Here is a 13,773-nt window from a genome sequence, read left to right as displayed (position 1 = left end):
TTTGCAGAAATGTGTGCCCCTTTTAATTCTGTTTCACACGCTGCAAATCTGTGGCGTGAAATGCTTCGATGTGCAGCACAGCACTACTATGTAAAATTTATTTCACCCATTGAAACTTTAATGCAGCGATTGTCACTCTCCCAGCAGTGACTGAGCATATGTTTCCACTAACACATCAACAAGTACATCACATACTGCTGCCACACTGTCATTGGTGAAATGCAGAGCTACTACAAAAATTTACACTGAGTCCAAATTTCACCGTGCTGCTGTAGCTGTTAGAGAGGGCCAGCTCCTGCAACCACTGTGCCCAGAATCCTAGACCATTCGCAGCATATGATGTAGGCTCTAGGTTTTTGGATCTGGGCTGTTAGCATTCGAGCCAATGTCATGTGAAGCCTTTTAATAAAAGCTGCATTACAACTAAACTAATTGTAGCAGAAGAACAGTTTGTTATGAGATGCCTTGAGGAGCAGAAGCAACTTGAGTGGTGGCACCAAGAAATCCATATCAAGTGGCAGTGCGAGTGAGTGATTTAGTGTTGATGATGGTGAGCAGTAATTCACCAAGTCAACTATATTTTATTCTTTGATTGAAAATGTTGAACTGACCAATTTTGAGTTTATAAGAAAATTATTTTTTTATTGCAGGCTTTGTAATGTCATTGCTTTAAATTCAAGCACCCATCACTTTTGCAATTATAGGCAAAAAAAAAAAGAAGGGACACTTAGATTTGAGTAAATATGGTCATTATAGAAGATTCTTTAGCAAGGGCTTTAATTCCTAAAGTAACACTGAAATAAGTTTAAAGGGTTTCTTTTTTTGTTGCAATACATTGTTTTCGTTACAGTAGCAGACGTTGTGAATTGTGCAACATTAGTAGCAGTGTGACCAAAGTTATTCACTATTTAATTAGTTATTTTTGTACACGTGTATAATGAAATTGTGGAATTGAAATCAGCCTCTGCACAAGGCAGCTTCATTTAGCAGGAAGCCTTTGATGGGTACCACATTTAAAATTTTCATCCCCAAAATTTGCTGTAAAGAGCGCTGCTGTTTCATGCATCATCTTCTCCCAAGGTTTTTGCCGCGCACTGTCAAAAAATGCTAATTGTAATGCCAATTACATAATTATGTTATACTCAATGTATTAATACCTTAAATGTGGCGCTACTTTTTGGATTCATTGTAAACTGACATTATTTGAGGGATCTCTGTTTCAATTTTTGGCCATTAATTACGAAGTTCACTAGTAAATTTTAATTATTTAATGAGCATATTGTTATCACACACTTCTTTATTTCCACTGTTGTAAATGTGCTGCTGAAAGAAAGGAAGCTCTTTAGCTTTACTACACTGTCTTTAGATTATTTGTAAGTTTTTCACTGAAACATCCTGTAAATGATATGTGTGAGCACATCGAGTGTGAACACACTCAAGAATGTGTGCTAATATATGCTGCTGAGTCTGTCTGTACTTAATCACTTGTCTGGACAAAATGCCTTTGTTCTAGCTTGGAAATATTTTGGACAATACATCTTAGTATCTTTTATGGTTATGTTGTTGCAAGTAGCAGTTGCTAGGAGATTGTGCAGAGCAACCTTTAATTTATAATTCACATTTTACACGTTTGCTAAAATGCAGCGTTGTAATTAAAAAAAAAAAGTCTTTGTAGAGATAGTTCAATAAAGAAGTTAGTTTCTGGGCTAAGAAACAGTTAAATAGCTAAAGAGTTTAGGTGGATGCACTGCATATAAGGTGCCTCAATGAGTTCCTGCTGTAGCTCTGAATGATGTGCTGCATTTCCATTAGAAAGATGCAGTATGGTGATGACGTCCTGTAAGCACACCATCTGGCTTGCTGTGGAAACAGGTTGCTACAAATGCCTGTAGTTGGAGGCTAGAACACAGCATAACGAAGTAATAGTGCTGTGATGCCTCCCGCAACATTTTTGAAGCAGCTATTATCAAAATGTTTTTCTTAAACTCACAAAGCCCAATGTATGATTTTTGATATGCCAAATTTTGAGCTCCAAATTTTCATTTAAGTGTGGAGAGCTTAATGCAAAGCCCATAATGGTGTTTTTGATACACTGCATCCACGTTTCAGTTATAGTTCAGAAAGTCAATTACTAATTAACTAATTGTAACTCCAACTAATTGTAACTCCAATTGTAACTCCACTAATTTTTAACTCCAATAACATTTCATTGTTTATTGGTACAAATGTACTCTCCATGGCCAGAAATAAAACTTAAGAAGTTGTTCTAATTCTTCTTGATGTGGAATGGTGTTTGGGCTTTGTGGGGTTAAGCAGCATCAATCTAACTTACCTGTAGTAAAGACTAGCTTGTCTTTTCTAAATTGTGGTTCGCGGCATCGAATCTCGGCCATGGCGGCCGCATTTCGATGGGGGCGAAATGCGAAAACACCCGTGTACTTAGATTTAGGTGCACATTAAAGAATCCCAGGTGGTTGAAATTTCTGGAGTCCTCCACTACAGCGTGCCTCATAATCAGAAAGTGGTTTTGGCACGTAAAACCCTATAATTTTTTTAAATTGTGGTTCCTAAATTAAGCAGTTAAAGAGTGTTATATGCTATTTTAATTTGCCCTACTATACTTTCTTGTGACTGTTCTCAGTGCTAGCTACACAACCATATAAACAGACCTAATTTAGCTCAGGTTCTTTCCTTTCACAAAATATTAGTGCAACCATACGAAAATGCAAACTTTCACTTTCTTTCCTCAGTGGCACATAGCTTGAAGTATATAGAATAGGATGAATGTATGAATTCAAAGGCATTTTAATTTCCAGTGGAAGCTAAATATTGCTTATTGACATTAAGTTCATGTATTTGAGGCAGAATCTTGCAGAAGCTACAAATTGCCCACTGACTTAAGCTACTCAGAGTTTTCAAAACATTGGCACAAATTTAAGCATGCAGATGATCTTTTTTATGTGTGCATATATAGCAGAGAAATCTCAGTGTTATCTCTGTGCTAGACATGGTCAGCAATCTGCCTTTTGTATGCCATTTCTTTCAAATATTCTATTCATGCGACATTGATAATGCATGTTTATATGCAAGCCTACGTATTTCTGTAAAGCTTCTTCCCCCTCTCCTGCCTTTTCCCTAAAATGCTTTGCTGGCTAAATTCAACATTAGTACAAACATCCCCTGCATCAGTGATTTCATTCATGCTCATTCTTTTTTTCCCTTTTCTCTCACATTGAAGGACACATGGCCGAGGAGCACTTTATCCTTGCGACAAATGTGAATATACTGCCACCCAGAAATGCCACCTGAAACGTCATCTAGAAACTCACGACATCATACGACGCTATATTTGCGAGCACTGTTCCTACTCTTCTAACACTATCAATTACATGAAGGCAAGTAGACCTGTTTTTTCACTTTAACATTATAATTCCACAAGGTGTCGGGCCACTGGTGCTTCAAAATTCTAAGCTATTCTTAGCATTTCTGGTGCATTACATGACTGAATTATTAAAATCTTATTATCTGTATTCAGACTAAATTGTGCTTCATTGCGTTATGTTCTACCATGTTGCATATTATTCTGTGCTCCGCTCGCTATAGTGGTGAAGTGACGGGAACAAATGCTGAGTGGAGCAGTGGGAATATTCTTAGCCCAAGAATCTGTGGTGCTCAATATAACTGAAAGTAACATACATAAAAGCTTTAAAAGTAATGAACTGTGCCAATTTTTGTTTCATTGAAGCTATATTGCTTTTAAGAATTATATCAACGAAGATAAAAATAAACAGGCATTCCATTGATAAACTTCGCTGAGATTTTTGTGTGTATACTTCATCAATAAGTTATACAATTGAATCTGTTCTGTAGGTCACTGGAAGTAGAAAAGTGTCATGCCGTGTTGAAGCACATCACTTGCGGTCATCTCTAAATAATTGCTCCGAAATTTTGCTTGAGCTTACCGAAAAGTTTAGCAGAGCTAAAAACATCTAGTTTGGGAAACCTTGGAGTTATAGTATTCGTTGCTTGAATTCATATTACCCTTAGGTTACCTCTAATGCTTAAGTTTTATCATATCACTTTAATGATTTCATTTTAAATATGTTTAATTCTCACTGATTCATATAAGTACATATTGCTATAGTTTATATGTTTATATTGTTTCAATGTTCCCCAACCGGCTCACTATGAGTCGGACTTTAATAGCATTTACTCAAGTCTAGTTAATAGTTTATTGGCAGAGAAGGAAGAGAATGACAACATTGTATTATAAAGGAACTGAAGGTTCAACTTGGAAGTTTGGAGACGCTTTCCTGTTCTGAAATGGCCTGCATACAAGAAAATACTGTGAAATTTATGATGTTACACTGACATACCAGCACTAAGGTTACGATGTGAAATTAAAAAAAAAAAAAAGAAAAGTCTGGCCTACACTTCTTTCTAGCAATTCAGTCATACCACAATATAACAAACACAATTATAAGAAATTATTTGATATAATGTATGAGAAGAAGGCTGACTGAGAGGCCTGATTTTTGTTAGTCACAAGCATATGAACCCGAGAGATGATGAAGCCAAGGAAAGCATAAGGGAAATGACTTGTTGTTTAATTGAAAAAAAAAAAAAAGAAACTTGCCGCCGGTGGGAGCAGAACCTACACCCTCCACATTATGTGTGCCTTGTTTTACCAGTTGAGCTATGGTGGCGGCTGTTCCCATGTCCAAATTCTCGGGTATTCACGTATGTGTACAAGATCTAATCCGGAGAGTGCTCGCCAGTGCCGTGTGTTGGTTTAGTTTCCACAGGCGGCAGGTTGTTTCTTCATCCACGTTCATTTCCCTTTAGCGTATCATTCCTACGCTTCAGTTAAAACAACAAATAATTTCCCCTGTACCTTTCTTGGCTTCATTAGGTGTTGGCTTCATATGGTTGTGCATATAACGAAGTAAATCTAATATGTATGCTGATATCCGCAAGAGACAACAAATGTATGCTTATTATGAATATCAGATATGTAACAAAGATATTTAAATTTTTGTGTTGGATGCGACTTCATTTTAATGTGGTGCGGCTGTAGTAAGTCTTTTTCTGCCAAATTAAAGAAAAATTGAGTTTTAAAAGAATGTCTAACTAGTCTTAGTTGATCTAATGTTGCTCCTTTATGTCTTTCTAAAACACTCTTGGTTAATTAATATTCATTCTTTAGCATAATGCATATAATGTTCAGTAAAAGATGCCCAAACCTGTTCCCTTCTGCAATGAAACTTGTTGCATGGCCAATTGGTTCATAATGATTCGGACTGTGCAAAGCAGATGAAGATGAGAAGGCAGAGACACCAACTATCACAAAGTATAGCTGTACTTAAGTAATAAGTAGTATAATGGTACTTTAGTATAAATAGTGATTATTAATTGGTATAGTGTTGTAGTGTATCAATTGAATGTATTCAACACTAGCTTGAATATGTAGATCAAACCTTTTTTTTTCTTCTAAATCACAGTGATTTGAGATGAACCTGCTCGCAGCATTTTTGTAAAGAAATTACAGATGTGCATATTAATTTGCTAGATCTTTTTGATGTAGTAGTTCCCACTAACAAGCAACACTGTTTAACAAATACGTTGGGTAACAATTTTCACAAGCTTTGAAGACAAGTCTTGGTAATTTCTGCCTCAGAGTAGTGAGCATCTTGAAAACAGAATTTTGTTATATAAAATAGTTATGCAAGTTATTTATTAAGGAACAGGTGTGTGCTTCACTAGGATGTATGTAAAACTAATTTTTCCCATAACTTTGCCTGTAAGTAGCTAGTGACAGCCCAGAATGAAACATCTCTGTGAATCACTAGCCAGCTATGAAAACTGGTATATATGTTACAGCCAATCATCACTTCATTGCTGCTATACCATGAAGCTGGAAAGATATAGGAGTTGTTTTCATTCTAAAGTAGCATTGCCGAAGTGAAAAGAGGTGCAATTTTTATTTGTTTTATGCATCCTGTGTTAAATTTCTTTTGGCCTTTCTGTGTTCACTTTCTTTGTTTTGCCTTACTGTGCTGTCTCATAGGTTCACTACAGCCGGAAACATCGTGGAGAGGTTTTCAATCAAAATTCAGTTGTTGCTGATCCCAGTTCAATCGAGCAGCAGAAAGACAGGGTGTACAAGTGTCTTAGTTGCTCTTACATTTTTGGCAACATGAATGACATGAAGCGGCACCTTAGGGTGAGAACCTCCACTATGGTTGTCAAATCAATTCGGTGGCATGCATGCACCTTTTATAGTTCTATGCAGCAGTAAAACAGATTGTTTCCTTTAGTGTATCATAGGAAAGTTAAAACTGGTTTCTGCTGTTTTGGTATTTTGTTTCATGCATACTCATAAATGTTCAGTAGTATGTTACAATTGTGGCAGCACGAAGCTTATGGATTCCACTTCGAAATTTGTGCTGCAGCTGCATGCTAGTTACTGCTTGATAAATGCTGCCAAGTGTAAGTTGCATGAAAATGAACAATGTCTGATGAAGCTGCAGCTTCCTGGCAGTTGTGCAATCCATAAAATCGGAAGGCGCCTGTATTTTAAACACCACTATACTCCGTTCCATACATAGCAGTCAATGCTGTAGAACCTATGCAAGAAGTTAAGTCAAGAAAAGTTATCACTCCTCGTGTTCCATCCATGCTTCGCTATGCGCCAACAGCGTTGGCTTCCATGAGCATGCATGTGAGGCTCCTTGCAACGGGTTGCAAATAAAAAACCCGAAATGAACAACAAAAATAGAAATGTTCTAAAGCAACACATTAGCAGCTGTATACCACAGTGTGTTTGTTCCTAAGGATTAAAACTTGTTTCATTCAATACTGAGCCTATGTAAAAAACAGTTGCGCACAAATGCAGTCAAAAAACATCAAACTATATCCAAGTGCGAATGAAGCCACTGCAAGAAGTCTCTCTAGTCTCCACAGCGTTGACTGCTATGTATGGAATGGAGTATAGGATATGCAATATTTTGGAATGCAGCTTGTCCTGCTTGTTGTCAAGCATCTCATTCAATTTTACTAACAATTCTGGATCCTTCAGCAGGAAACTTATGTTCTAAAATGGTCTCATCATTTCAGAATTGCATGTGAAGCTTCTGACTAGTGTTCGAACATAGTTAGCAGAAGCATGAAATTGGGATTAGTCACGGAATTATATTTGCATAGAGCTTGCTCATGTGTGTTAATCTGTTCTTGAAATAATCGATAGTGCCAACTGATCTGTAGCTTTAACGCCCCTTTGTGCTGGTACTATTAAATATTTATTGTAATAGCAGTGACCTCAGTTTCAGTACAGCTGATGGAGATGGATATTGTAGGCTGAAGCATGCATTTTGTGCTTTTGGTCACTGTAGCTGAAACATGGTGTATGCTTGGAGAACTTGGACTTGAGTGTGGAAGAAGTATCAGCAGACGCTCTTGCCTCAGAAGCAGAGGCAGCCGCAGCTAGTGCTCAGCAAGAAATGACACTGGAGCCTGCACCTAGCGACGGCAACCAACCACTTGAGGTAGGTCGACTTGTGTCAGCAGAAAGTGTTTGTTTTCTAGAAGGTAAACATTTGACTGAAATTACTCTGTTTGGGGAACATTTAAAGTTGGACTAAATACACAATGAAGGACCAACTAGATCTATGAATTCAACCCAACATTTCAATGTCCTTCTGACTCCTTCATCACGGATGCCTTTGGGAAACTACAGCAGCTTTTTATTATCCAGCTGGAAACTTAGTGGTGATTTCTGCAGGAGGCAACCTTGCGAAGGTCCTGCATGTAAGAGAGTGCTATGGTCCCAATGACCAGCTTATTGTCCTAGCAGTGACCTGAATGTGGCCTGAATCTGCCATGACTCAAGGCACAGCTGCTTCCATATGTTGGTCTCAGGCATGTTAGTGGGATTCTGTTTAGAAACCCTATATGTATTGCTACATGGTGTACAGACAAATGCATCTATGCAGTGTAAGAATGTTCCTGTAAGAATCATGATTTTAAAAAGTCGGCATAAAAACATGAATGCTAGAGAGACAAAAAGGGTGATATACTAAACACCAACTATGAATTGAAGTGTTGCTCTATGGCATGGGGGGGGGGGGGGGGACATCTCAGTGTGCTCTAGTGAAGCCAGCACTGACCATGGACACACACTTTCATTCTCGAGAAATAGCTGTTCATGCATTACAATCCTTTATCAAGGACAATCAAAGGCTGGCTTATACACGAGCTACCACATTTACTGGTATGTCACATCTCAGCCATGAGATGTACTTCGTCCCTTTGTCTGAACAAACTTCATTATGTTCAAACTTGAGAGTATGCTTGCACTCATGACAGTGCAATGGAACATTAGATGGCCTTCCACCAGTCAACGACTCTTTTGTGCTTCTCTCATCATAGTTGGCTCTGCAGCCCGAGCTGAGGCCACATCTGTGTCTTTATGCTTCATTCTACCCTGATGAATTGATAGGCCTCGCTTAGTGTTAAATGTTCACTAGCATACCATACATGTAAGCTGAGTGCCTACATTCAGTGGGGCCACAGGGCCACCAGAAACACCATCATTCTGGGCACGAGTACAAACTCTACCACTCCTCACACTTGGTGCTAGTAGTGCCACTTGGCAGTGACTTTCTTTTGTTTTTCCTTTGTACATTTTGCCAAGTGATAACCGGCTTAGGGACAGCCCACTTTGCCAAAAATGCCTTCGGTGTAGCGCCGAAACTCGGGTAACTTGGGATACAATCTATACGTTAAACTGCGGCAAGGGGAACCACGAGCAGGTACCAATGGGACTTTCCCCCCAAAATTTCGTAAAGGTTGGATGCCATTGATGTATATATCTTTCACAAGATAGAATGGTGAACACTGTTGGTACTTCCCACTGTTGCTGTATAAACTCTCTTGCTATAAACACCACTGAAAAGTTGTGAATACGATGTGTTCTGTCATCTCAGTGTTCCTAGTCATCTCAGAGCAGAGAAAAATGAAGCAAGCAGCAGTGACTGTCATCATGTCATAATGTTATGGCAGCTAGCTATGTTCCTTCAAGTTAACATACAAACAGGCTTTTGTATTTGTGTATTTTGTTTACATCTGTAACAATACGAGTCATGCCTGCTGGCGAAAGCACTGGCGCATTATTATTATTAGTCTGTGCACATTATCCGTGCCGAGTGGCAGTGAGCCTGTAGTGCTGCAGCTTCTTTTTTTTTTTTCTTTATTTGAATGGCTGAAAATTATGTGCAGGTGCCAACAGAAGCTACTGTGGAAGAGAACACTGAGGAGGGTGCAGTCAGCCTGATTCAGCAGATGGTGGAGCAAGGGGCCCTGGCAGCAGGCCAGGAGGTTACACTGCAGACACTGGATGCTGATGGCCTGCTAACAACACTGAGCCCTGAGGCAATCATTGTGCGTGAGCAGGATGGACAGCCACTGCTGCTGGGCACCCAGGGTTCCTACCTCATTCAGTATGTGCAACAGGAGCCTGATGGTGTGGTCCTTCAGCAAGGACCCCACCAGCAGGTCCAACAGGAGATCATCGTTGAGCTCACACCATGATCTCCAGGTGTGTGCCTGTCACCATTATTCATGCCTCTATGAATTAGTGGTTTATTGGACTAAGATGGGCATCAGGACAAGCTAACTTCACCTCGACCTACCTTACCTTAAAAAACCCAACCTAACCATACCAGTACACCTGCACCACCTGTAGAGGTGCCATACTGTCATGTGGCAGGTTTCAGAAGCATTCTTGAGAATGTCGACGCCACTGCCTGTTTCTCGCTGTCCAAGGAATGTGCCCCAAATGATTGGCTCCTTTGGCAATGTCAGATGCACACCTTTTTTGGATGTGCCCTGAGATGCGAGTGATCAGGCTAAAGATTTTGAGAAAGGCTGGATTGAATCCAGACATACCTGAAAACTACACCTATTGTGTGATGGACATTGAGTTCACAGAGACAGTGTTGCAGTTCCTACACGGTGCAGAGTTGGAAACTTTTATTTTCCCAAATCCTTCCAAAATAGAAAAAAATAAAAATAAGACATAAACAGGTCTTTATCTGGAGGATGCAGAATAATATCATTGCGATGCCAACTGTATGAAACCAACTGCTTTTGTGAGCCCAGGCCCTCATGTGTTCAAGCTATTCACAGTGATGCAATCTGCACAAGCAAAGAACATAAGTGTGTTACTCTCAACAGTTGCAACCAACACTACATAGAGAGCCACGTGTCAAGAGACTTGGCTAAAAATGCAGCTCTTGTGCTTCCATATATGCCAAATAAAAGCAGATAACTTTTGAATAAGCAGGTTACCTTGTATGGCACTAGTGGAACCCCTGGTGGTGCTGTAATGGCCAGGAGTGGGATTTTCTGGCGGTGATAGAAGAGTGTAGAAAAGGAGTGGTGTGCCTGCCTAGAAGAAGCCAGATATTCTTGTACATTTTGCAAATAGATTGCCATTGCGTTAAGGTACCAAAATCCACTTGTGTATTCATTTCGTGTTTTCTGTAGTGTCAACAGTGCAATGGATCTTCCGAGTGAAATATCCACCATGTGTATTTATACATATTAAAGGCAACTTTATTGGTCGTTATAATGGCTAGCAGTGCTATAGCATAGCAATGTGCAAATGCTTTAATTTATGAAATGTGGTGTTTATTTTATAAAAATTGTACTATAAAGAGCAAATGAAATTATTGTGATGTAGGTATGATACAAGTCCAGAATATTAAGTCAGGGAGTTTGTTTCAGTTTGTATTTGTAGTGTTTGGACAAGATCACACCATGACACATTTCTCAGCATAATGATGTGAAGTCTTGAAAGGTTCCTGTGAGATATTATTAAGTGCAAGTAGTTATACCTCTACTAACTGTGGTGACTCAGTGGCCATGGTGTTCTGCTGCTGAGCATTAGGTCGTGGGCTTGATTTCCAGCTGTGGCAGCAGCATTCCAATATAATGGTGGAATGCAAAAATGCTCACATATGCGCAGCACGTAGCTGCATGTTAAAAAAAAACGTAGGTTGCCAAATTAATCCAGAGCCCTCCACTACAATGTCTCAGACAGCCCCTGGGTTGCTTTAGGATAATAAACTTCACAGATCAATCATTCACTCCATACCACACTAATCTACTTTAAATACTATAGTATATTTAATACAGTTTGCCTTCACTGCAACAAGCAATGTACGAGAGCGAATCAGAAAGTCTTTGCCCCTATTTTTTATTAGCCGAAATAAGGTACATACAGGTAATTACAGATGCACATACTATTCCATGTACCTTACACTATTTTTCTGCATGGTCCCCACAGCGATTCAGACATTTGTCCCTGTGCAGTGCTAAATATGAGAAATGTTGTCGTCAGTCAGTGATGCACACGGCCTCCCCGAACACTCATTGTCATGCAAGTCATCACGGCCTTTTGCGAACTCGCAACACCACCACCTCACACTTTACAAAGCAAAACACCTTTGCCCATACGTGGGCTGCATTTCCCTGTGGATTTCGATGGGCACTCATCCCTTGCTCCATAGAAAATGAATCACACTTCATTGCTCGTATGCCATGGATGTGTGAAGTACAACCACCATCTTCAACAACTGACAGCAGCACCGTGCTGCGAAGCTACCGGCAGATAAGGCCAGGCTGGCCCAAAAAATGACCACTGCTGAGAATGGATATGTTGACTTTGCATTTACAGCCATAATTTGGCTAAAAAAAAAAAAAAAAATAGGGGCAAACACTTTCTGATTCGCCCTCATATAACAAAGCATCTCCCCCCCCCCCCCTTTTTTTGACCTTGGCTTTATCGAAGAGCTGCCTATGTATTACTGCAATTTGGCGAAGTAGTTTTGTGTGCACAATGCGTTGGAAGGTTAGTTGGTGCGAGTCCATAATTACGTTGTTTAGCGCAAAACAACGGACACAAGAAAGATGACAGGACAAGACGCTGCCTTTTGGGAACCGTGCCTTGCTGCAAATGCAAGTTTGGTGAAGAAGTCACTCGCAGTGAATGCCATGTTTCAGTGTTGAAGCAGAGGCTGTGAAACTAAGAGCTTGTCGCCTGCCTGCCTGCACCATTTGTTGGCAACAGCATCCAAACGTTGTTGCACGCAGTCTTCTAGAGCAAGCAATGTGACCACACTTTCAAAGGCATTATCGTCTGTTACGGCATCTGAGGGACTAGCATGATTGCAGTAGAGGACAGGAACAGTGAATAAATTTTAACTTTTTTCTATGTGCTTTTACGTGCCGCAATTATTATTTAAGGCTAAACCCCATGAGCACGATTTTGTGCGCGACAGCGACGGCTTCGAGCCGTCGCGCGACAGATCGCTCGGTCTTGTTGCGCGATCGCTCGGTTCTGCAAATCTAGAATTCGTCGCTCGTCGCCCGGAAGTGCTATGAGCGACTAGCCAATAGTAGGCAGCCGGAACGGGATGTACATTAGTGACATACTACTGGTTTGCTCACGTGCGCGATTCTCTGTATACAAACGGAACGAGCGAACTACCGAATTTCGATATGTAAACGAAAAGAAACCTACTCCAAGACCCTTCAGAAATACTTTGTGTTGCTTTGTACAGCCAAAGAAATCAACTTAAATAATTATAGCAAGTGCCACGCCAGGTTTGGAGCTAACTCGATCCTCTAATACCGGCAACACTGGAGAGCCGTCGCGCGAAGCGGTCGCTCGCTTGGAGTTTGACTTCTGGGCGACGAGCGAACGCGACAGCCATCTCCATCGCATCGCTTGTCGCTGTCGCGCGCAAGATCGCTTGCATGGGGTTTATACTTTACACATTCAAATTTCCCGCTCTTTCAATTCTTTATGTACACTGCCATGCAGTGGCACAGACACGAAGTACCACTATTAGTGCGACGCGTTTCTCCGTAGCGGCTCCCGCGTTGTGGGAGCACCTGTCTTTCTTAAACTGAGCTAGTGGCTTTGCCTGTTTCACGTGGGTAGCATATTACCCATTGGGTGGTCTATCTATAGTCGTACTCACCAAGTTGACTCTTCAGAATCACAAGTCTCATAGAAAGTTGATCTCCATATCTTATATCGGAGAAATTGGCTAGAGTCTGTGATATAAGAGTGAACAGACAGGTCAGCCAAATTTCAGGAATGGCTTTGTGTTTTGCGAGTACACTCAACATAGTTCACTTCGTCTTGTGGCCAAAATATTTTTTGAGGTCCAGCCTTGGAGTTTGAATTAGTGTAATTCTTAAATAAAAAAAACAAATTTTCGGTCAGAGCAGCAAAATGTCTGGTTTTTATAATTGCTGATGCAAAAAATTGTTTAAAAAATAAAATTTTCACCAGACCAACTTAATCTGTGCTTGAAAGGACTATAGCTTTCCTAGACATAGAAGCCTCTTACTAGTGAAATAAAAGGTTTGTGATATGTTGAATAGTAGCTGCTGATTTATTGTGGCTTCTCTCTTTTCAGCTTGCAAACAAGCTTGTGAAAAAGACAAGCCAAAAAACAGCTGCAGCTGTGAAGCCAAGTGAAGTTTCTACTTTGTGGTGTTCTATCCGATGTGTTGTGCACATGTAGCATTCACAACAGACCAGGCCAACATGCTGGAATCAACACAACTTCAGCAGTTTTTCTTGTAAAGACAAATATATCTGTGAGCTATAAACTTCACAGTCATGTATATATGGTGCTGGAGTTTCAGCAACCATGAGCAGTTTCAAAGATTAAAATGCTGCTTTAGTGTTCCTTTGTA

General features: G+C 40.1%; 1 protein-coding gene across 2 annotated transcripts in view; it reads left to right on the top strand.

The window, feature by feature from the left end:
- LOC126544307 (uncharacterized) overlaps positions 1-13,773 on the top strand; it is a 64,296-nt gene extending 50,523 nt beyond the window's left edge. For both annotated transcript variants that reach the window (XM_050191568.2, XM_055061731.2), the window contains 5 exons: positions 3,239-3,395; positions 6,068-6,223; positions 7,392-7,544; positions 9,277-9,595; positions 13,491-13,773. In XM_050191568.2, coding sequence (XP_050047525.1) covers positions 3,239-3,395; positions 6,068-6,223; positions 7,392-7,544; positions 9,277-9,588 — 778 coding nt within the window. In that variant the 3' untranslated portion in view covers positions 9,589-9,595; positions 13,491-13,773. The remainder of the gene's footprint in view (positions 1-3,238; positions 3,396-6,067; positions 6,224-7,391; positions 7,545-9,276; positions 9,596-13,490) is intronic.

The sequence above is a fragment of the Dermacentor andersoni genome, chromosome 1, assembly GCF_023375885.2.
Source record: "Dermacentor andersoni chromosome 1, qqDerAnde1_hic_scaffold, whole genome shotgun sequence".
Classification (NCBI taxonomy): domain Eukaryota; kingdom Metazoa; phylum Arthropoda; class Arachnida; order Ixodida; family Ixodidae; genus Dermacentor; species Dermacentor andersoni.
This window is presented reverse-complemented; position numbering and strand designations above follow the sequence as displayed.